The sequence below is a fragment of the Cajanus cajan genome, chromosome 10 (assembly GCF_000230855.2).
Source record: "Cajanus cajan strain Asha chromosome 10, NIPB_CcT2T_4, whole genome shotgun sequence".
NCBI lineage: Eukaryota > Viridiplantae > Streptophyta > Magnoliopsida > Fabales > Fabaceae > Cajanus > Cajanus cajan.
Genome location: NC_138526.1, coordinates 51,321,615 through 51,346,864, shown reverse-complemented (window position 1 = coordinate 51,346,864; position 25,250 = coordinate 51,321,615). Strand labels below are relative to the sequence as shown.

The window sequence follows — 25,250 nt, the reverse complement described above, 5'->3', positions numbered from 1 at the left end:
CTGTTTGAAGCTAAAGCATTTATCAATTCACTATCTTAATAATTAATAATTCTTCCATTTTAATGAGAATATATTACTCATCAATTAACTTGATTAACTTATTAAAAATTTAACAAAACTTGTAGATATACAATCATCGGTTTGAAAACTGCGTAAATAAATTTTAGAATGAAAATGGTGTGTAGTACAGGAAGATCTCTGGTTAAATAGATTCGATACTGACATGAGAAAATTTGCGTCCAAAGTCAGCACAAAATATGAACATTTCCTCCACAAATAGATTCTCCCATTTCAAACTGATTATAATTTATTGAGGCCAATCACAATCGATTTCTGATACTTTTAAATTTGATTATAACTTTGTTTTCTCTCACTGAAAAAAGGGATGAACAAAGACAAAAATTGATATTAAACTTCATAATCCAACTTTACCAAGTCAACTAATTTGCAACCATAGTTGCTCTGACCAAATTACAAATGCAGGTGTTCCTTCGGCTTCAGGTCAGGATTTGCGGGCATAGCTTTAAACCAACCACACCGTTTGAGGCAGATTTTGTATAAATTTTGTTTTTAATCATAATTCTTACAAGCCTTCTCAACCATCATCTAATATTCAACAGTGTGGAATCTAAAGCAAAATTTTGACATAGTTGAATAATTATAATTAATACATGATAAATAAGGCAAGAAATAGGAAAAGTACAACATGCTCTCGGTGTATATATATGCTGGCCGAACGCAGGACCATAAACTTAAAATTTCTGTAGCTCTCCCTGCGACCTAATTGGACGACGATGCAAATCCTTGGAGTCTTCTCTCAAAAACGGGGTGAGCAAATAAAAAATTCAACCCTAAAACATAATTGCGGTAAAATTATACACATTTGCAAATGGAATAAAGGTCAGTTTAGAGAGGCAGAACTCGTGCAAAGAACTACACCCGTGAGTCCAGAATTTGATATAACCGGCACCAAAACTTGGTATGCTGGGAACTTAGGCGTGGTTGCAAACCATTTTATAGCCCATGTTCAACTTTGTCAAATACTGAGATCTTTAAATGCCTCTAGTTTCCCATTTGATGGGACTGATTCCACACTGTGATCACCGGCCAAATGGTTAGAACTTCCATTTTCAGTGCTCTTGCATATCTGATTAAGGGCAGAGTTGGGAGAAGCAGAGCTGCGACTGCCCTCAAAGTACGTCGAGTACGGGAAATACTTGGCACAACGCACTTTCCATCCTGCAAGCAAATTTACAGGATATCAAATATTGTACCTCCTATGGGGTTTTTCCTCTGGCAATTCAAAATTGTAGTGGTTCTTTTTGTTTTATTCATACAGGAATCAAACTTGGTACCAGGGAGCTTAAACAACCTACTCTGTTCAACCAACTAAATAGAACCTTTGAATACCAGTGGTTCTAAGAGTATTATCAAAGACGTGAAAAGTTCTTGTGATGCATGGGAATGTCAACAATAGCAGACAGACGAAAAGAAAGCAGATATAGAAGCAACTCAAATTTCAGAAGTCAATAGTGAAAATTACAAATTAAAATTCCCATTTGCCGTCATAAAAGGCGACACCTAAGTTAAATCTTATGTCAAAATCAAAACATAAATTTCAGTTAAAAATAAGCATTTTTTATTTCTTTATTATTTTTTCCTTCTAAAAATAATCTGGATCTCCTTATAGAGCAATCAGTAAATTGTTAACATAAGAAACCAAATACACATTATACTCTAGGAAATCAAAAGCACCACCCATACCCAACATCTCCCAAAAGTTCATCATATGCACGTGTCTTGTCCATATTTAAGGCCATTTAACAAATAATAATAATAAAGCAACAGAAAATCTAAATGACACTTACTTAATGCAGCATCCTGATCAACAAGAACTGTTCCAAGAAGTTTATGAACTGCAATACAATCTTTAAGTTTCCATTCCCTGATTGGTCCAAGCGCTCCATTTCTATTAGAACAATATTGCATGATTAAATATTACCATCACTCAAACTAGAAAACCAAAACTGAGTCTAGAAAGGTAAAAGCAGAGATTTAAGTCTATGAAAATGCAAACACTCGGACATGGCAAACCCAACAATTATAGGATAAGCTATGTTCATTTTTTCAGAATCTTTTTGTTTCTAATCAATTTCGTCATATTTTTGAAATATTTTTGTTAGCAGACTTTACTTTGTTTGATATTTAGCAAATATTCCCCTTTTGTCTTCCCAACCTTTTTCACTCAACCCCTTTTCTAAAACAATAAAGAATTTTCTAAAGGGTTTGTCATTTTGGGTAACTAGCAACCCCTTAATAATTGAGGAGAGAACTTCCCCCCATTTTTTAAAAATGTATCAAAATTAATTACTTTAAAAATGTTTTTTTGGCCCCCTAAAATTTATAAAAAAAATATTATAGGTAGATAGAGGAAAAATTATTATGTTAGTTTACACTTAAGAAAAGAAAAAGAGAAATATATGTAAGATTGATATATAATATAATATAAAGAGAGATAAAAAATATATATAAATGATAATGAACTATTTATGATGTTAGAGTATTTACATATAAGTGTTAAAAAAAAATCTTGGCCCTCCTCAAGACAAATTTCTAGCTCCACCCCCTGCAGTTCCCCTTTTACATTTGTTTTCATCTCCAAGACCAAGAATTATCTCACCTATTTGCAATTTCATATCTTCCATGCAAAGGGCTGGATACTACCACCAAAATAAGGCCGGTACTTCATTTTCTCTTTCCCATTCACTCTCTCTAATACAGAGTACTTATGTTTCTGATCTACACAAGATTCTCATGTGTCTCATTTCTTTCACTGATGAGGGAAATCATGTGACAAGGCTCAATACTATATAACGGGGGCAATGAATTTCAGTAAGCTTTTTCAGCCAGTCAGTCAAAATCTGATTAGAATGTTGAGACAGGCATGTCAAGCCACGCTAAAGTGTGAAATATGAAACTTTCCTAATCCAAAACAGGCATGCATCACAAGCACGAGAGTGCTGTACCAGTTTGAAGAAATGGCACAAGTAATACGTTGTATCAGTGCTTAATAGCATGAAACTTGAGGTGGTGTAAGAACATTACCTTGGCACAAGGTTATTTGTTGACCCTTCAATCAACTTGACAGCCTCAGACCTTCTGTTGGGATCCAAAATATACAACATTTCTCCAAAAGCAGCTCTATGCATCAAAGAATCTGTAAACAGGAGGGAAACATAATAAGAAATCTTCATAATCAAGCCTGAAATCAACAAATGCTCGTGTTAATGCTGACTATAACCTTCGTGTTTTTCAAGGAAAGAGTTATTTGTCTCAAATAGAGATTTTCCATGCAGCTGACTACATAAAAAGAATAATCAGGGGAAGTTAAAATTAAATCATAAATTAATAAATAAAAAAATGAACATGCCAGCCACCAAATACAAAAATAAAAGGAGAAAAAAAGAACGTAAATAATTGCACTAGAGAACCTAATAGTTTGGCGCTCAGCTTCTAAGACACTCCAAATGAGTTTCTCACTGTCAGTCACAGGAGCATTCATGGATCCCACTTTATTGAAGAATTTAATCTGCAACATGTGAACTAATAAATGAATGACAGCAGAAAAAGAATAATTTCCTTAATGGAGGAAGGAAGAAATCAAAATAGAGAGGACATTATATCCTAAAAAAAGGTGAGAAAAAGGGAAAAGGGAAAAAGGAAAAAAGGGAAGGGGAGAGCCATGAGCAGCTGGTACCAAATTCATAGGAGTGGTTTTAGAAGATTATCCAATTTGCATATACTATATGCTAAATATAAACAAACTATAAACGATAACTTCACAAATCACAAGTAACATATCATATATTATTATGTAGTGTTTTGATATTGATAAACATTAAAATCCCAAACTTTCTAATCCCAGTCACATGAAATTGACTTGTTCTTCAGAAAAAAGCATACCAAGCAACGATGAGAATCAGGGTGTTCAGCATCCAACCTCAGTAACTGCTTCACAGCCTACAAGTCAAAAGATTGAGAATAAAACACATTTAACAGGCATCATATTCTAAAATGGCAAAGTGTAACAAGTTTTATAATGTTAAGAAATGAAAAGTAACATAAATATTCAATTAATTAGCATAAAATTACAACATAGAGCCCCCTAAACTCTAGTAATGAGCTTAACATGTCAATGGATACAGCCAGAATTATTAAGCCCAAAAAAATTACTATCCTGACAAAATTAACTAGCTTGGAATAAGATGTATCCCACACCCTGCCCCCCACCCCCCACCCCACCCAAAAAACAAAAATAATCTCAACTTCTCATTTTACATATGTATACCTGGAAGGCAAGCAAAATCTTCTGTTTTCTCATATATAATTCAAAAGAGAGAGAGTGTGTCTCCAATGAATTAGGTGAATTCTTCTGTAGAAGCTTCAAGTATTTTGTGGCTTCTAACAATGGATCTCCAACCTAAGAAGGGGAAAATTGCACGACAAACAGTAAAATATCAGCCTTAACAATTAAAAAAACTCAGTAAGCATAGTTTCTTATGATATCCCACATCTTAACAATTACAATAAACATGGTTCTGGGCAGGTGAAACTCACCTACATTTTTTGTATACTAAAAGAAAATAAATGTATTGAAATTTAACCTGCAATAATTTTTCACCACGTGGATCTGGATCAACAGGTTTTGCATGCCGTTTTCCAGATTTTGATATCCCACCAGCACTTGATTCTTCATTTTTTTCTTCAGCCTCCTAAAAAGGAAAAAAAAAACAGCATGAACACTTTTCCAGTAAGAACTTCCCAACAGAAGCAATAGCTGTGATTCATACTTTCTTAGCTCTTGCTTCTGCCTTTCTCAGTCTTTGCCTCAATTTCTTTTTCTGAGAAGGAAGCAACTTAGACATGTCATTATCTTCCTCAGATGAAGACTTTGGAGGAGAATCATGCAATTTTATATAACATCTGCAGCTCCAAACATTAGAAGCATGAGATCATGAATACAAGATCAAAAGGAATTCCTTTTGCATATATGAATTTAGGCTGACAAGTTATGGCAGTCAAAAAGGCATGTTTTAAGTCACAAAATTATAAGCACATACCAAACATGAAACATAAATAAGAAACTCTTGACCTCTCAAGGACTGTAAGGCAGGGAAACAATTTACAAATAAATCACTGTTCAATTTCCCAGTGCATGTACAGAACTCAGTGACACAAAGCACTGCATAACACTAACAAGCATAACAACTGATGCAGTAAACTGTAAGCCAATTAAAAACAGCATATATTTCACCTGATAGCACCAGCAGCTGCTTTATGAAAGTATGCATGTGAATGCAATTGGTCTTGAAATTTAAGCATTTCCACATATGTACGCAATGTCATTTTCCTTAAGCAATATGAATGAAAATCAAATTGATCTTCTGCAATATCTGCATAATGCTTCTCCACAGCTAGAAATTTCTTGAGAGCCAGTCCAAGATCACCTTGGCGGAAATAGCTTTCAGCAGAGGCAAGCTCATACCTTCAAAATATAGATGTTACAATGTGTTACAAAATGAAACCATATTGCTAGCTAGTACAGAATACTAAACATCATTAGATACAAACCACATGCACTGCATGTCATGAAGGTTGTTGTGTTGATCACCATCTTTTGTGAACAACACTGCAGTTTTTTCTGCCAAAGACACCTGGATATCAAGGGAATGGACCAAAAGAAAGTCAGAGCAGGCAAAAGAGAAAGCTACAAATTACAATACTCAAGTGTGAATGAAATTCAAATACATAGATAGACAATACCTGATCAGCCTGCAGCATGCGCTTAATGCATTCACTATTAACATGACGATCAGCAAGATCCATACACCTAGCTTCATCTGCAAATGCAGCAGCAGCAGCCAAATCACCAGCATGCTTCAGTATCCGACTCTGATATTCGAAAACATACAACAATCAATAACAAGTTTCTCCACATACTATCGACTGTTAATGAAAGTTACCAATCACCACTAATCCCTACTACATTAACTCATTTTCACCAATATTTGATCTTAGAAAGTACATGTTACTTGAATATCTAGAGTATATTATACTATTATTGGCTTTATTGGATACTATCATTTTTTTATAGAAAAAATAAATAAATGTATGAGTGGGGCAAATTAATTTGTTAAGTGGTAAAAAACTAATTTTCAGTGATTAAAAATAATTTTTTATCATTTACATCTTTACTTTATTTACTCCATGGTTTAATACTTATCATGACTAATACTTGGCCATATTTTAATATCTTTTTAATTCTAAAAGTATTAATTATAAGTTACTATAAAGTATTTTTTTACTAGTTATTGTCCCCCACTTATAAACTTTTTGTTTGCCTTATTATCTCTAATCGATGTGGGACTTGGATTTTTTCTCAATACACCCCCCTCAAGTCTCGCACTATTGAACTTGATATGTGAATGATTAGTGGTCAGCCCTTTTTTAATGATCTAGAATATAGGTGGGGCTTGGGTTTTTTTTCCCAACACAACCCCTCATGCCCAACATGATTGGATTTGAGACATGTATAAATGGTGGGTGACTCTTTTTAGCGGATCTAAGATAACTCTAATACCATTTTAGAAAATGGATTAGAGTCTAGCTTAACCTTTCAAAACCAGTTTCTTGTAAGGTAAAGGTGTCCCCCACTTATAAACTCGGTTTGCCTTATCTTTAGTCAATATAGGACTTGGGTACATCTCAATAAATACTTATCATGATTAATACTTGGCCACATTTGAATATCTTTAATTATAAAAATATTAAGTATAAGTTACTGTGGAATTTTATATAATAATATAGAAAATTCAATATAGTTTTGTGGTAAGTTGTGTGTAATTCACGCTGCAATAACCACAACCTACATTTCAGAATCTGCAATACTTGTAATTGCAAAAACCTTAACGCAACCACATCGGCAACTGCAATTTAAAACTTTGCTAATAGCACTTCTTGAAGTTAATTAGACAAATCAGAGTTAAGTGTTCTCTAATTGATGGTTAAATTCCATTAACTAGAGTGCAGATTTATAGATACATGCAACCACATCCATATGCATGTGCACACAAATTTATATAGTAGAACTCCGTAGAAGTGAAAAAAAAAATCCTAAAACAAGCAGTGAACTAGTTAGAAATATAAGCAAACCTTGACTGAATACAGATCAATGACAGTGGGTGTATGATCAATAGCCTCATCAATTTTAGAAAGAGCAATGTCATATTGGCCCCGTCTATCATAATGCTGCACCAACAAAAATTCATTGAGTAGGAACAAAAAACAAAAATGAAGGAACCCACAAAAAATGAATCAAAAGAAATCATGAAAAATAAGCACAGACCTGAGCCAACAAGAACAAAGTCCACATAAGAGTTGAGGGTGGGTCTTTTTCCATCCTGAATACAAGATGAATAATGGTTAGTTATCCAGTACAAGATGAAAGTTCTAAAGCATCAAAACTTCAATGTACTATAAGACTCTTCCCCCACTCAACTATTATTGGATAGTATTGTCCATATAACTTCTTTTCGTTCTTTGGGCAATTTTAATCTAATTTGATTTATCCTCCCCCAAGATGTACATTCTTTATTTTGTTCCAAAAAATTATGTTGTAGTTGTATAAAATATTTTAAGATGGACACAAAAAGTTCATTAAAGGGAAAGCTAATAGATTTATCAAAGAGAGAACATTTATGAAACAGAAATTCTTGAAAACATGTAAAGCCACTTGGCCATGCGCCCAAATTCAAGAATGACATTTTGGAAAAGCTTCTCCAATACCTCAACTTATCCAGCCGAAAAACCACCAATAAATGGTGTCTTTAGTTTCTGATAGAGTCCAAGATATTCATGGGCCTCTTGACAGCTTGGCCCATTATGACAATAAGGCTCCCAAGGAATGGAAGGTCTATACATGTAGGAAGAAGAGAGGTGCAGAATAAATATTGGAATACAAAAGCCGGGTGGTTAGAGGAGAGAGAGAATGAGATCTTTTCGCTTATTTAGTAGCACGAGTTAGAGAGAGGGGGATATGCTGAATCATTTGCTTTTGTGTGGGAATAGAGAAAACCTTGTGGGTTACTCTATTAGGAGCGTTGCTCTGGGACAGGAGAAGATCACTCTTCTGCTGTATTTCTTTTTCTGATATTAATACAATTCAGTCTTGTATTCCTTTTCATTGAGTGTTATTGTCTTCTTTGAATTTGGGTTTCCATCAATTTGGTCCGACTTGCCGGATAAATTCTCTTGAACGGTGAATGCCACCCAAGAGAAGAGGTGGAAAAGGAGTAGAGGGTGAGCTGGGTTGGGAAGTGACGGCGATAGAAGAAATCCGCAAACAAGCGACACAACATCAGTCGACGATGGAGTTATTACGAAAACAATCAGAACAACAAACCAAAATGATGGAGATGATGTCTCGAAGCCTTGAGAAGATTCACTTCCATGAAGAAGGTGAAGGTTCAGTTGGTCAACAGCAGGGTTCAGGAGGTCGATCGAGGATACTTGAAGGGGAAGCAATGGAGGAGTTCCGTCAATCAGCAATGGAGAAGACCCAGCAGGGTGGATCACGAGAGCGGAGATATACTTTCGAGTTCAAGAAACTAGTGAGGTGGTGAAGGTTAGTTTAGCCCAGCTATGTATGGAGGGAGGAACCATACATTTTTTCAATGCACTGTTGAACGACCAAGGAGACCTGTCATGGGAGGATTTGAAACGGGAGTTACTGGGTCGTTATGGAGGATTGGGAGAAGGAAGTGTGTTTGAACAACTCACTGCTATACGTCAGAATGGAAGCGTTGATGAGTATATCCAGAAATTCGAATCACTAGTAGCTCAAATACCTAAATTACATGACGAGCAGTATTTTGCGTACTTCATTCATGGTTTACAGGATGAGATAAGGTCACGTTTGAGGAGTATGCATGTGGCAAATCCTTTGACAAGGGGACGAATGATGAATACGGCAAGAGCTGTCGAGATGGAGTTGGCGAATCGTAGCAACAGATGGCAGGGAAGAAATGACACACGTGGAGGAGGAGGATCCCATTTGGGTTATAGAACCCAAACAAGCGTTTCGGGTCGGGTTGGGCCACAGAATGTTGGTGCAGGGGGAGATACCAATGGGCCAGGCCCAAACTCACGTTTAGAAGGAGGGGGTAGAAATAAAATTGGGCAAAGAGATAGAGGTACTAAACACCTAGCGTACCAGGACTTGCTAGACAGGAGACAACGGGGGCTATGCTACAAATGTGGTGGGCCTTATGACCCATTACACCAATGTCCAGTAAAGCAGTTGAGACTCATTTTGGTGGATGACGAATTGCAAGTCGAGTGCGAAAAGGATGAAGAGAAATCGAACAGCGAAAAGAAGACAAATTAGAATCTGAAGGCGAATGCAGTTCTATATGGTTGCACGGACTGGAAAAGGAAAGGAATCAGTCGTTGAACACAATGAAGTTGCACGATCAGGTGCGAGGAATACCGCTATTCATCTTGGTGGATAGTGGGGCCACCCACAATTTTATTTCGAAGAAATTAGTGGAGGCAATGGGCTGGTCGTGGGAACCTACCAAGAGTATGAATATTTTGATGGGGGATGGTCGTAAATCAGAAACTTCAGGAGTATGCCGTGGATTGAGGGTGGAAACAACTGCTGGGGAATTTACTGTGGATGCATTTCTGTTTGAATTAGGGGATATTGACATGATTCTGGGCATGTCTTGGCTGGTCTCTTTAGGCGAAATGGTTGTGGATTGGAATAAGCAGAGGATGAAAATTGTGACTCCACAGGGAACCAAGGTGCTAGAGGGTGCGGTGAGGGGAGAACCGTTGTTGGCGTCCTTGAGTGAAACAATTCCACAGGATGAGAAAATAGGAGGTGCAGAGCTGAGTCAAAAGCAACAGGAGGCATTGAATGAGGTTTTAAAAGGGTTTGGAGATGTTTTTGTAGAACCAAAGGGCTTGCCCCCGATACGAGCTAAGGAGCATGCCATCATTCTCAAAGCTGGTCAGGAACCAATTAATGTCAGACCGTATCGTTATCCTTACCACCAGAAAAATGAAATTGAACAAGTGAAAGAATTGTTGACTAATGGGCATATCAGACACAGTCAGAGTGAATATTCCAGTCCCGTGATTTTGGTCAAAAAGAAGAACAATCAATGGCGTATGTGTGTGGATTATAGGGCACTTAACAAAGCCACCATTCCGGATAAATTTCCAATACCCGTAATTGAAGAGCTTCTGGATGAATTGCATGGAGCCAGTTTTTTCTCTAAGCTGGATTTGAAATCGGGATATCATCAAGTTCGCATGAGGAGAGACGATATTCCCAAAACAGCGTTTAGGACTCATGAGGGCCATTATGAATACCTCGTGATGCCCTTCGGGCTCATGAACGCACCCTCCACTTTTCAAGCTCTAATGAATGAAGTGTTTCGTGAAAAGTTACGAAGAGGAGTGCTGGTTTTTTTTTTACGACATCCTTGTCTACAGTAAAGGTTGGGAAGAACATCTGAATCAATTAGGGGCGGTGCTGGGAATTCTGAAACAACACCAGCTGTTTGCGAATAAAGAAAAATGTAACTTTGGCCAAAGCAAAATTGAATATCTGGGTCACATTATCTCAGCTCAAGGAGTGTCCGTAGACCCTGCTAAAGTCAGGAGTGTGTTGGAATGGCCTGTACCGAGAAATGTGAGAGGAGTAAGAGGATTTCTCGGTCTCACGGGGTACTATCGAAAATTCATAAGGGATTATGGGAAGGTAGCAAGACCTCTCACTGATTTAACAAAAAAAGACGGGTTCGGATGGAATGAGCAAGCGCAAAGAGCTTTTGAGGAATTAAAGAAAAAGGTAACCACTGCGCCTGTTCTGGTGCTGCCTAATTTTGAGAAAGAGTTTGAATTAGAATGCGATGCGTCGGGAATGGGGATAGGAGCAATTCTAATGCAAGAACGCAGACCTGTGGCCTATTTTAGCAAGGCACTGGGGGAGAAAAATCTGGCAAAGTCTGCTTATGAAAAGGAGCTCATGGCTGTGGCATTGGCAATTCAGCACTGGCGTCCATACCTCCTGGGGAGGAAATTCAAGGTGTATTCTGATCAGAAGAGTCTTAGACAGCTAATGCAACAAAGGGTGACTACGGGAAGCCAACAAAACTGGTTAGCGAAGTTACTTGGTTACAATTTTGATGTAATGTATAAACCAGGGGTGGAAAACAAGGGAGCTGATGCTCTTTCTCGTAGTATGGGAGAAGTGGAATTAAGGGCAATGTCATTTCAACCCATTTGGTTGGATTACAAAGAGCTAATAGCTGAAACTCATGCAGATGATAAATGGAAAAAGGTTATTGATGATTTGAAGCAGGGAAGGGAGACATATCCTGACTTTACATATGACCATGGCGTATTACTGTTCAAAGGTAGAGTGGTGATTTCAAGAAAATCTGTGTGGATTCCTCAAATGCTAAAGGAATTTCATGAAACGCCAGTTGGAGGACACTCGGGTTTCTATAGGACCTATAGAAGGATGGCAACAAATTTATATTGGCAAGGGATGAAAGAAGATATTTGTAAATTTGTACAAGGATGTGATGTGTGTCAGAGACAGAAATACTTGACTATTGCTCCGGGAGGTTTGCTGCAACCTTTGCCAGTGCCAAATCAGATGTGGGAAGATGTTACCATGGACTTCATCACAGGATTACCCCGATCCAAGGGGTACGAAGCTATACTGGTAGTAGTGGACAGGTTGTCTAAGTATAGTCACTTTATTCCCCTCAAACATCCATATACAGCTAGGACTATTTTGGAAGTGTTTGTGAAGGAAGTTGTCAGGTTGCATGGAATTCCCAATTCGGTGATCAGTGATAGGGACCCCCTGTTTATGAGTTTATTCTGGAAAGAATTTTTCAGGATGCAAGGTACCACCCTAAGGATGAGTACGACGTATCATCCACAGTCGGATGGACAAACGGAAGTCGTCAACCGTCGTTTAGAAACCTACTTACGGTGTTTTATCACTGATCAGCCCAAGGGATGGAGTCAATGGCTGCCTTGGGCAGAGTATTGGTACAATACGACGTTTCACGTATCCACAGGAACCACTCCGTTTGAGGCAATATATGGACATCCACCACCTATGATAATAAAGAGTGTGCCAGGGGAAGTAAGAGTAGAAGCTGTCCTAAGAGAATTACAAGACCGTGATGAAGCTGAGGCAATTGAAAGCACATTTGGTTAGAGCACAGGAGCGGATGAAGAAGCAAGCCGATAAACACCGAATTGAGAGGAGGCTATTGGGAATTATAAGGCTGAGAGTGGGCTCCCAATGGGATTAGAAGATGATCATGCAGAACTAATGCAACTAGAATTGGTTCTGGCTTCTCGCAGTTTAATGAAGGGAGGAGACAAAATGAATCAATGGCTGGTGCAGTGGAAAGGGAAGACAGCTGAGGAAGCTACATGGGAAGATGAGATAGCTATTCGTAGTCAGTTTCCTGAGCTCAGTCTCGAGGACAAGACTGTTCTTCAAGAAGGGGGTATTGATAGAGTCCAAGATATTCATGGGCCTCTTGACAGCTTGGCCCATTATGACAATAAGGCTCCCAAGGAATGGAAGGTCTATACACGTAGGAAGAAGAGAGGTGCAGAATAAACATTGGAATACAAAAGCCGGGTGGTTAGAGAAGAGAGAGAATGAGATCTTTTCAGTTATTTAGTAGCACGAGTTAGAGAGAGGGGGATATGCTGAATCATTTGCTTTTGTGTGGGAATAGAGAAAACCTTGTGGGTTACTCTATTAGGAGCGTTGCTCTGGGACAGGAGAAGATCACTCTTCTGCTGTATTTCTTTTACTGATATTAATACAATTCAGTCTCGTATTCCTTTTCATTGAGTGTTATTGTCTTCTTTGAATTTGGGTTTCCATCAGTTTCCATATAATATATATAGAATTGCTTCCATCACCAAAGAGGGGATGGGGAAGGAGATATATTTGAGAGACAGATAGTAAGGGGTTAAAAAAATTGAAGGGGGAGGGAGGAGGCTGAGATTCAGTGGGCCAGAGCAACACTAGGACATCAAAATAAAATAATCAGGAAATCTAACCAAGAGAGTGAGCAGTGAAGAGGCATTTAAGTAAATTATATTGCAGAATTCGGTAAATCCTCCGAAAGAAAAGAAGCACATTGATGCCTCATGAAACTTTCTAGACGTTCTAAATTTTAGTGTCAGTAATGAATTCAGAAAAAGTCTAGTGTAATGTTATAAACCCAGGAGGAGAGATGGAAAATTGATCCAGACAAATGGAAAGTGCAAACAACTTTATTGAATTGATTGAGAATCTGAGAGAGGGAACAACTTTATGGAATGATTGAGAATCAGAGAGAGGGATCTCTCCATGGGTTTCCTCTTAAAAAAGAAATTATCATTTTGCAAGGAGCAAATGCTCAATTCTCAAATGATACAAGACAGAATGAAGCCTTTAATTTCCCTCATTTATTTAACTAACTAATCACTCCGACTGTTACTAGCTAATTTTCTTCCCTCTCTCCTAACACAAAATATTAACATAAGCACCAAATTTGATCTCAGAAAAAAGTTCCAAGCTTACACTTTTACCATATGAATCCAAATCACAACTATGCTACAACATAGATAGTAACATGCATATCTTAATTCTTACCTTCCAGGGTATTGGCCAGTGCTCTTAATTGAACTCTCTAACTCAAGAATGATCTGTTCCAAAATGTCTGCCTGGACAAAATAGAGAAAAATCATAACAAAGTCAGAAACAGTATTTTATACCACTATATGATATAATAGTAGAAACCAAACTATTTAAGCAGAAGAATGTTAGCAATAAAACTGACCTTCCCAGGTTGATTGTATAATGAAGAAAGATCAGAGAATAGAGATGGGACACCCTAAAAACAACACAAAACGAAATCCCAATTTAATTTTGAAACCAGTAAAGTAGGCAGTCACACCAAACGTTCTGTCCATACCTTAGTTAGGAGAGGCCTAATATACCTATCTGCTGCTTCTCGAAACTTGTCACTTTGTAAAAAATCCAGTGGTATTCTCTGAATAAATAAATAATACTGTGGGATGAGATTTATTCTTAAAAAATGGGCTCAGATAGTATCACTCGTGCTAATAAGAGAAAAATATTGAAATTATGACACCACAACAAATTCATCTATAATGTATTTTAGATCGGTGGAAAATGCACTCACACTGATCTGAAGAGCTTTCCCCAATCAATACCAGGGTAGTTTATATACAATGACTATAGAAGGGAAGAAAACAAAAATAAACAGTGATTACATTTAGTAAACTAATTTACCATTTCACAGTTAACCAGCATTTTCCATTCAACAAGAAACAACCCGAAGGGGTCAAAATAATAGTTAAATGCAGGTCGTGATGCTGAAAGAAAGCTATAAAAGTAAATGTGATACATAACTAGAATTGGCTGCCCTTACCTTAACAGCAGAAGACCACTTATATTGCTGCCCTAGTGTTTTGTACAAGGCATCTAACCGATCAATTTCATCAGGAGAAAAATGGCCATTTTCTGAATATAATCCAACACATTTTTGGAGGCCTTCATAATATCTGAGCATCAACATGAAGCACAGACAATTGTATAGCTTCTACTAGTCAGTAAGATCATAGAAACATAAAATACAAACAGAATACCGAAAAAAGGGAGTTATTACACAACCATTTAAAGAGCCTATGACCCAAAGCATTTTTGAGGCATTCATGGAATCGAAACAATAAAATGAAACATTAACCATCTATTTATTTCTTGTTTTAGAATCTGTTTTCTGCTTTTAAAATAAAAAAATTATAAAAAAAAACCTCGTTTGATTAGAGTAGTTTTTAAAAACTGTTTTCAAAAATACTCTTTTTTTACTTTTTAAAAACAGAAAACCAGAATATCTCTAAATTGTTTTAGTTCTCTACTTTCAACTTCTATTACTCATGCTCTTCTGTTGCACTTTAGTGTTATAAATGGTGGATGGCAGATTATAATGGCGAACAAAAAGTCCACCACTTACATATCGCAGATGGGATGGCAGCCAATGGCGGACAATATTTACACACACACGAACTAAAAAACAGTAGGGAAATAAATAAAAAAACTAAAAATACTAATAAAATATGTCAAGAACGGTAGCCTAAATTCCTGAAAAATATGAAAGACATAAACTAACAGCCTCAATTTCATCAAGTTCAAAGGTTCAAAACAAGATAAAAAATAACAGGTTTGAATAAGCAAGAAAATAGAAAAAAAAATGCCAGAATTGAATAAGCAGAAAAAGAAATTAAGAAAAAGAAAAAATTAAATGAACAAATAGAGTCAAGAACAGAATTAGAAAAAAATAAATAAATAAAATTGAATAAAGACTTTAATTAGAAGAAGAAAAAACATAATTAAATAAGCAATAAAAAAGATGAAAATAAAGAAAGAAAAAGAAGTTAATAAAATAAATGATATAGTTCACCAAAGAGAAAGATAGAAGAAGAAAAAAAATACATAGAAGCTTAACAGAGTTAAAGAAAACGAAAAAAAAATTAAAAATATTTTTTAAACAAAAAAGAATTAATAACAAAAAAAATACCGCAGAAAAAAAAATTTTAAAAAAAATCACCAGATGGGGTTGCCAGTGGACAGTATTGCTGGAGCCAGAGGAAGCTGATGAACAGTTACTCACTTAGAAGCAGCTTCATGAGGGAAACTAGGAAGAGCTTAGTACGTTTATTATTTTATTGTAGGATTTTATTCCCTTTTCTGGACCAGTATCAGGCCAGGCAACATGGCCTAAGTCCCATTTTATTTTCTTCCATGGGTGTCATGGCCACCACAGGTATGGTAACTGTCATTTGAAATCTGCCACATCACCGTCATATCATGGTGGTGTGTTAAAGTTCCGCCATGGCCGCCATGAGACAACACAACACCCATACCCTTTTACATCTTCTTTCCCCACTTTTAACTTTCTAAAAATCAGTTTTTGAAAATTGTTTTATAAATAGTTTCTAAGAACTAAGACACAATCAAAAACACCCTAAAATTTTCTCCTGCTTCCAAAAGTCAGTAATATCAAAGAAAAATAAAATACAAACTAAAGATTATCAATCCAGAAAGAGATAAATGAAATAAGGATTAAGGCAACTGAAATGCCCTTTTCTGCCATGCCTAAAGCACAAAGGAAACAGTGGAAAGACATAAAGAAGAAAAACATCTAGACAGACATTGCAACTGAAGCATTCAAATCTAAAATGAACTAGCCTGAAATATCACCTATAATTGTCAGGATTCATGGAAAGTAATGCCCGGTACAATTTCTCCCCTTCTTCTAAGCAGTCAAGCTTGACTAAAAGTGAAACCTCCTGTTCTTTATATGCAAGCTTATCAACCTAAAGATATAATCAGAAACAGGAAAGATATAATGCTTCTCATTCATACCAAGTTCAATTATCAAACTACCTCAATCAATAAAAACACTTACAATTTTTAACTCTTTCTTTTGCAACTCCTCAAGAGCCTTTTCAAAAAATCCGCATTCTTCTAACAAAGAGATCTGAAAGAAGATATTTGATGCAGAAAATCACCATGTCAGGGAAATATTAATAGAGGCATCTGAACCATATGAAAGATATTATCATTCAACAAGATACAATTTGACTAGAGCAAGATATTATCCAAACATGAAATTATAGATGCTGAGTAAGTTCTCTATTTGTCTTATAATGACTATAATCCTAAGGGCTATCATTGGCTTTCACAAAATCTCGTGAACGATAAAAACACATTCAAATCCTATCATTTTATATGGCAAATAAAAGCTACATCAAACAAAAAATATGTGAAGAGGCATTGTGCAATATGCATTAAACAAGAAACAGCCGCAGCAACAGCCAGAGGAAAGACCTTATACAAAAGCATTTCCCCATGCTCACAGCGTTCATTTTCTGGAGGATAATCATCTTCCAATGTCCCTTCATACGCTTCCAGAATTTCAATAGCCTTTGATGCACTGTTGCATATTAATAATGTCAGTACAACAAACTACAAAAATAAAATTATGCCATTTGAATAACACCTATCAATAATACCTAAGCCAGGGAATTATGAAGCAAAGCTTCAGAGCAGAATTGTGGTTTTGATGCAATTTAAACATTTGATCCAAAAATCTCCAACCACAACATTACCAGGTTTGTCATATCCTAGACCCTACAAGATTAGTTCTAATAATTAGGGGTAAACAATGGTCTTTGTTGTGTAGAGATGCAATCCAGCTTAAATAAACCAAGCTGGTAAGTTTATTGGTTAAAATTAGGTACCTCTAGAAATTAATGCTTTTTATGGGCTGAATCCTAAGAGTTTGTTTAGGATTGTTTATAGGTAAAGGAAGCAATCAATGAACTTTCCTTGGTTACCAAGTAAGGAGAGATTGGTTACTGGAGCTTATCGATAATTTATCCAATAGGAAAAGGCACATCTTTGAACTAATGATTGATCCTAGGAACTAGACTTGAGAGATTATACCTTGTGTTAAAGTTTTACTCAAAATTTAATTTTAATGTTTTTGTTTATAATTTAAATTAAATTTTAATTCTAGTTTTTTATTTAATAGCCTACTCAAAACCCCCTTTCTCTATTTATTCTTGTGCTTTTAATTTAGTAAAAATAAGTGAATCTTTACTAGTCCCACTGGACTCAACTCTACTCTCCACTTAAAACCTTTTTGACAAAGAAGGTTTTAAATAGTAGGTTTAACGCCTATCATTTTGGCAATTTCTATACTAAAAACGGGAGGGGAAAAGCTAAAATATCATACTTTGAGTTTAAATGGTGTGCGACAGCAAAGCCAATCCAGTTCATGCGGTGATTTGACTTGAGTGTCAAAAGTTGTTGTCGTGTCTCAACAAAGCCAGTTAAATCTCGCATTTGAGCCTGACAGTGAGAAGTAAAAGCACATTCACGTGGATCAAAACATTAAATACATAATAGAAGAATTCACTGACTGTGCACATGTAATATAAAAAGTGATACACAGTAAGATATCATAGCAAAATACTTGTATCTGTTTGAATCATAAATCACTTGATCACTATCCACTTTCCAATTAGCTTTAGCTCATTTTGCAGCTTAGGTTCATTAGGAAATTGAGATAGACGTAGCTTAATTACCCTTATTCTGAATTGTGTTCTGTATTAATATAAATCTCAGTGTATATAAACGATTTAAACAAGTGTGAATTGTGCAATCAAGAAAATTCACTCAAAATCAGTTTTCTCTTATTTTTATCTTCAACTGTAGCCTCCAGACACCCCAGTGATGTGACCTTCGGTAATATGCATTGGAAGATTCCAAATGGAAATAGGCTGGAGAGAGATTTCTCTTTCACTTTTATTGTTAATTCTGCCCAAGTTTAGCAAAACAAATAATTCTAGAAAGATATATATTGAATTTGATTTGAATAGATAGCAGAAGGACAGTAATTTTCTGACTGAAGTGCAGTGACTAACTACCTATGAGCTTCACCAAGAGACATAAATGAACTTAGATAGGAAATCACAGTATCATAAAAGTACCATTACTGACAATCATGGTAAGTTAAGGACAATGTTCACGATAAACTTCGCTCTATACCAACAGACAATAGCAACATGAAGCTACATGTTTCAGCATGTTCGGTTTACTGTTTAAAAGCTTTGGGACGAAGGTTTGCACTTTCCAATGCATGAAATGCAAAAGCAACAAGGCAGTTGTATTAAATTAAATGTGGGTTACACTGAAAGTAACTTTTCTCAACACACACTTTATGATCAGAAAATGTCAAGAGATAATGCCAGTACAAGAAAACTAACACCACGGTCAAAGTCATTGCAAGGAGAGCAATTGAGAGACTTTCCGAGTTTACATATGCTAAAACAAAGCAAGTAAAAGCAAAAGGACTTAATATGCTACCTGTAAAAGTGATAGGTCCCGCAAGATTTCAATATTGTCAGGATCTATTTTCAGTGCATTTCGATAGCACTTTATTGCTTCCCTATATTCTCTGTCTGACCGGTACAGTAGACCAAAAACATGCCAGCAAACATGGCTTTTAAGGTCATTCTGCACAAGAGAAGAAAAATTAAGCTTGGACCATCTGCCAAACATTGACTGGAAGACCGATATATGGTGCAGAATCAAAAGGCAACCCACCTTCAATCCTTGGCGAACCAGTTCGTATGCCTCAGACTTACGATCCATACAATTTAATGTCAAACCCTTCATTGATAAAGTTTCTATCAACCAGAAGGGGGGAACAGACACATAAATTAAAATAATAATAATTAAAAGATGGAGAGAGAACAACTTTTGTATGTAAAAAATAAACACCATTTTAAAGGAATGAGAAGAAAATAAAATATCCCCCCAACAAGAAAGGAAAGGCATGGAAAAACAAGTAGGCAAAATTATACCTCCATGGTTTGGGAATTTTTTCAAAATGGAATCGGCTGCTTTGAGGCCTTTTTTGTATTGTTTGGTTTCATAGGATTTCTGCAGCAATGCAAACAAGGGAAATTAAACCCAGCATAAAAGCAACCCCCCTCCCCTGTGGCACCAACGGTACTTCATTTGCTTTTTAACACTGAGAAAACCAATAACCCCCAAACACTGCTACTAGAAGGAATTTCACGGCTATAATCTGAAAGTTAGATCATATAACATGTATTTATCCACATAAAATTCCTTCAAGCTCTGCAACAAGAACATATTCAATAATTGAAAGCAAAAAATTCAGTAAAAAAAATGAAAAATCCATTATATCCATTTGTTCCAATACTAATCATGTCAGGTCGTCCGTGCACGTGCTGATAATCGCAAGGGGAAAAAGAAAGGAATAGGGAGAATGCAATAAAGTCAAAAGACGAGAGTTGAGGAAGTTCCATTTTGAATGGCGCTCAAACATTGAGAAGTAACGGAAACTGTATGGAGTAATTATCGGAAAGAAAAAAAAGGGTTTGGGAAGTGATGGATCGAGAGAATGGAAGCTTACGACAATAAGTTTGAAGAGGTTGGCCTCTTTGGAAGGAAGAGAAGCAGCCATTGTTGTTGTTTTGGGGTTTATGGCAGCGAAGCGAGAGGAGAAATATAGTGCAATGCAACCCTACTGTCATGTGTCAACAAGAAGCAAGGAACAAACAACTATGCTTTATGTTATGTTTTTGGGACTATAATTGTAAAATCCCCATGCCCATCACATTCACATGCTCAACATAACATCAATCCTTAAATTACTTCTTAGTTCTTACTAGGCTCCTTCCTTCAACATGTTTTTGGGTTAGCCTTACATCATATTTAATTCATTTAATTGGGTAAGAAAATTAATTTAGTATAATTTTTATGGCAGGAGATCAAACAGGTAAATTCGTAGCTTTATGGATTTTATAAAATTTACTTGTGTAATACAATGGTCAAATATTTATTATCTATAGTTAAAATTTATAATAAATTATATAAAAAATAAATATTATATTTGAATATATAGATTGTATTTAAAATTTATATAAATAGATATCTTTAAATATATAAATTATATTTTATATTTATGATAAATAGTTTATATTATAACATAATATTATTTTTATTTATTATTAATTTATTTAAAAAGTTTAAATTTTTTTATAAATAATTAGATAAAAAATTAAGAAATTTTTAAAAATTCTTTCATTGGAAAAAAGTTCTTAAAAAAACTCTCACATATTTAATATATAGAGATTGATTTTTTAACAACATAAATAATATATTTTAAAAGTTTTATATATGTAATAATCATTTTCTTAATATATATGTATATATATATATATGATAATTACTAATTATTTTATTATTATTTTTATATAAATAACTACTAATTATTTGATAATTATTTAATAGATACTTACCAATCGAGTTAAAAAAAATACCTTCAAATCTAAATTTAATAAATTTCATTAAAAAAAATATGGTTCATTAAAAAAATAACATTTGTCATATATTAATATCAAACTTCACACATTAAAACAAATATTTGGTAAATAAAAATCACGTTGTACAGATAATTTGTTGAAAGGAATAAATAATAGAACACCTTTGGTAAAGGCTGTACAGTGCCCTGTGGACAGGGGTGTTCAAAGAACTATATTAAACTAAACTATTGTAAAAACTAAACTAAACTAGACTATAAAAAACTAAACTAATTTTTATAAAAACTAAACTAAACTATATTTTAAGTTTTAGTTTTAAAAACTAAACTATTATAAAAAGTAATTTAACTAAAAATATGCTTTTAATGTGATGTTTTAACTAAAAATATACTAATAGATAGATTTTATACCACAATATTTGACAGATTTAATAACAAAATTTGAGTATAAGAATTAAAATATATTTTTAAAATAATTATAGAAACTAAAAAAACTAATTTTAAATTTGAGAAACTAAAAATAAATTTATCTTAAATTTAAAGAACTAAAAAACATATTTAAATCATGAAAATTATGTGAAAAAATTAATTTTTTATAAAATAATCAAATTAATTTAAATATAAAAGATAAAGAAACAAAATTAACATTTTAACATATAAATAATAATAAAAACTTAAAAAATATGCTAAAGGAAAACAACATAATTTTTAAGCCAAAAATTAATTATTATACATTATGAATATAACTTTTTAATCATTAATTAATAAAAACAATTGTTTATATAATTTTAAATAAAATTATTATAATAATAAAAAATATAATAATATACATGTCAATATAATTTTTTAATTATCAATTAATAAAAAATATTATTATTGTAACTTTCAATATAATTATTATAAAAATCAACAAAGCCATACTAATTTATACTATTTATATTAATTTATAAAGTAATATCTCTTTTAAGAATTATCTTAATTTTTATATTTAATAAATTATTATATTCTTTTATTATTAATTTTTTTCTAAAAAATTAATATATTTATATATCTCAAAATCATAAAATTAAAAAATCAATTTCAATATCAATTAAATCATCAAATATTATTTATTTATTTAATTATTATAAAAATACGAAATATATTTCACTAATATATTATAATGATGAATAATATAAAATTATTTTAATCTGTCACTTTATTTTTTCATATAAAAATATCTTCAATTATTAATATTTTTGTTGTGAAGTTGTGAAAAGGTGAAGAAGAAAATAAAAAATGGAAAACGTGTCACATGACATGAGTGAGAAGGCAACCAATGACATTGAATTTCCTTAAATACCCTTCAGTATCAGATAATTCCTCCAATAACCCTTTTAGAGCCTTCGTCTCACACTTTTCAATTGCAAATCTCTCAAAATTATCTAATCTAGGGTTTCGCTTCGTTACGCAACCCTTCTCTTCCCAATTATTTCGCGCCTTTCCTTCACTTTTCGTTTCTTGCTCATTACACGTTCAGATTCTCGCGTTTAGGTTTTTGAGGGGTTTTAGGAATGGCTACGCCGGTTGAAGAAGGCCTCGACTACGAGACTGATCCCGAGGAGGCCACAAGATCGCTCGGCGCCAAGAAGAATTGTTCCGGATCTTTCAAGCTATCATCAAGGACAAGAGGCGGCAACAAACTCTCCACAGAGGGCCTGTCAGAAAAACCCAATTCAGCACAAGAAAAAGGGGATTCACAGAGAGAATGTTAATTATAACTTAAAATCATTACTTTTTAGTTGGTTTCATAGAGAAACTTGGTAGTTTTAGCCCTAATCCGGGTCTTCGTTGTCGACGAAATTCCTCATCCTCTTCAGCATCATTTGTCTGAGAAATTGGATTTTCGTAATCTTCAGAGTTGAAAAGTTTAGGGTTAACATCCAAGATGGACTTGGCCAAGAAGAAATGAGAATCAAACAGTAACTTACTTCCTACTAATTCTTCTTGGCCTTGATGAACGATTGCAAAGTAAGTTACTGTTTGATTCTCATTTCTTCTTGGCCAAGTCCATCGTAACCCTAAACTTTTCAACTCTGAAGATTACGAAGATCCAATTTCTCAGAAGACAAATGATGAAGAGGATGGGGAATTTCGTCGCCAACCGACTAATTCTGCTCCTTCTGCAAATCCTTTTGCTGGACTACGCTTGGTTGCTCCCCCTGAATCCAGAATATTGCTGCCGCTATCATCTTCCCCTTCTCCCACTCTCCATTGTTTTAGGGTTTGCACATTTCCCCTTTATCTCTTCATTCCTTCATCTTACATTCTTTTTCTTCTCTCTCTTTTTTAATCTATTCTATCTTCTTTTTTCTCAACCACCTTACAGAATATCGCGATTTTCGTTTCGCCAATTCCAACAGAATTGTACGGAATATTGCTCCTTGTTTTCCTGTAAGAAGTCTATACTCCTTCATTTTAATCTCTCAATTCTGCCTTTGGCTTTGGGTATTGTCTTCATGTGTTTTATGTATGGATTCATTTAGCTTTTGCTACACAGATCCCTCTGATTGGTTTTGAGATTTCAATTTTTTTTTTCGTTATTTATTTATTTATTTTTATAAATGAGAAGGTCCTATACACACTCTTGTTAATCCTTGTCAAAATTATGTCTCTTTTATTTTTTTGTTTGTTTGCTTGTTTATTGTGTGTGTTTGTACTTAAAATGAGATTATTTAGGGTTCTGTATACTTAAGCTTGAAAATTTAGATATGGGCAGCGTTTGAAAATATGATATTTGGAATATTGCTAATTTTAATTTGTTTAGGGTTATGTATGTTAATACATGGGTTGTTTATCTCAGGACATAAAATGTTCGGGAGTGGATTCTCTCCATTGAGATTTTCTCTTGAATTCTCTCAAGTGAAAATGCTTACCATCAAAACCACTTGTCCTCGCTTTTTTATTATTTAAAATTATTCTCTCTTGATTTTACTTGAAGGTTAAGATTTCTGGACAGAAATGACACATGAGGAGATCCAAACCCGAAAATGTTCAGACCGAATACAAACCCTACGAAACCAAATAATGCATTAGCAATTACTACTTTGGAATAATAGTTTTAATTCTTTTATATTTTGCATCTCGTTGCTAGAGTGATTGCTTCGGCTGGTTGTCACTACCCACTGGTTCTTTTCCACCTGTAGTTTGTGCTGTTTTGTGCTCCATGGGATGTTTTAACTTTTTTTTCTTTCTAATTTGTATTGTGTGTGACTTTGTAATACACATAAAGTCATATAGGTTATTTATCGGCTTTTGAGTTTTTCTCCTTTTGATGAGAAAAGAATGAGAATTGTGCTTTTGCGATTGCAGCTACTCTTGTGCTCCAACTTGATAAACTAGAAGTTCATTTGTTATTTTCTTTCTACAATGGAGGATGCTGAGAAGGCCCTTCCACCTTCAAAGAAAAGGGTTGCTGGAAGGGAGCTAACTCGAGATACTCCCATTGATGATGAGGAAGATGCCCCGGAGCTTGAGACTGGCACTTTCAAGAGAGCCAGCGAAGAGGTTCTGGCAACCAGAAGGATTGTCAAAGTTCGTCGCCAACCGACTAATTCTGCTCCTTCTGCAAATCCTTTTGCTGGACTACGCTTGGTTGCTCCCCCTGAATCCAGTGCTAATCCTGCTGAGACTACTACCAGTGTAGTACAATCAGCTGTGGAGAATACTGTTGCAGATGATTCAAAAACTAGTGACGGTGTAGCTAAGGATTCTGAGAAAGCTGAAGATGGGGAAACTAAGCACTCAGAGAGCAAAACTGATGAGGCAGAGGATAAACCTGCTGAAAGTAAGGAGGCTGCTGAAGAAAGCAATGCAGACAAGGAGCACACCAAAGAAAAGGAAAGTACTGATGATAAATCTGAGGTAGATAAAGAACAAAGTAAAGATGTCAATGGAAGTGAAAATGAGGATAAGAACGATGCTACACACGAGAGTGCCATCAAGTTAGATATAGAACGAACTGGGGGTGACAGATTCTGAAAACGATGATAAGAATGAGGACACTGACAATGTGGATAAGAAAGACGCAAAGCTGAAAGTGCGGAGCCAGGTGCTGAAGGTGGCCATTTGAAGTCATTTCAACTGCTCTCAAGTAGCCAAAATGCCTTTACAGGTCTTTCTGGAACTGGATTTTCTACTTCCTCATTTTCCTTTGGTTCCATTTCAACT

At 35.0% G+C, this 25,250-nt stretch overlaps 2 protein-coding genes across 2 annotated transcripts; one reads left to right on the top strand and one right to left on the bottom strand.

The window, feature by feature from the left end:
• Window positions 1–386: 386 nt before the first annotated feature.
• Window positions 387–20,304, bottom strand: EMB2753 (tetratricopeptide repeat (TPR)-containing protein). The gene is made up of 26 exons (XM_083065712.1): window positions 20,133–20,304; window positions 19,555–19,633; window positions 19,295–19,377; window positions 19,055–19,204; window positions 17,922–18,037; window positions 17,012–17,117; window positions 16,590–16,661; window positions 16,382–16,497; window positions 14,553–14,685; window positions 14,073–14,150; window positions 13,938–13,991; window positions 13,751–13,821; window positions 7,406–7,460; window positions 7,213–7,308; window positions 5,824–5,952; window positions 5,632–5,714; window positions 5,315–5,545; window positions 4,851–4,983; window positions 4,665–4,772; window positions 4,349–4,480; window positions 3,964–4,020; window positions 3,492–3,589; window positions 3,302–3,360; window positions 3,106–3,217; window positions 1,869–1,969; window positions 387–1,239 (listed from the first exon to the last, which is right to left on the bottom strand). Exons 1-26 carry the CDS (start codon window positions 20,181–20,183, stop codon window positions 1,037–1,039), a joined length of 2,706 nt encoding a protein of 901 aa, XP_082921838.1. The 5' UTR covers window positions 20,184–20,304; the 3' UTR covers window positions 387–1,036.
• A 2,125-nt stretch (window positions 20,305–22,429) lies between these two features.
• On the top strand, window positions 22,430–25,248 carry LOC145952564 (nuclear pore complex protein NUP50B-like). Its single transcript, XM_083065056.1, has 4 exons — window positions 22,430–23,051; window positions 23,123–23,304; window positions 23,410–23,474; window positions 24,393–25,248. Exon 4 carries the CDS (start codon window positions 24,450–24,452, stop codon window positions 25,059–25,061), a length of 612 nt encoding a protein of 203 aa, XP_082921182.1. The 5' UTR covers window positions 22,430–23,051; window positions 23,123–23,304; window positions 23,410–23,474; window positions 24,393–24,449; the 3' UTR covers window positions 25,062–25,248.
• Window positions 25,249–25,250: the final 2 nt, after the last annotated feature.

Excerpts from the sequence above, each read along its gene's own strand:
- LOC145952564 (XM_083065056.1), top strand. The coding sequence starts at position 24,450 with ATGGAGGATGCTGAGAAGGCCCTTCCACCTTCAAAGAAAAGGGTTGCT.
- EMB2753 (XM_083065712.1), bottom strand. The coding sequence starts at position 20,183 with ATGGCTGCTTCTCTTCCTTCCAAAGAGGCCAACCTCTTCAAACTTATT. Across the intron at positions 18,038-19,054 it reads GGGACCTATCACTTTTACAG|GCTCAAATGCGAGATTTAAC; the intron begins GTAGCATATTAA and ends TCTCACTGTCAG. Across the intron at positions 4,021-4,348 it reads AGATTTTGCTTGCCTTCCAG|GCTGTGAAGCAGTTACTGAG; the intron begins GTATACATATGT and ends TTTGACTTGTAG.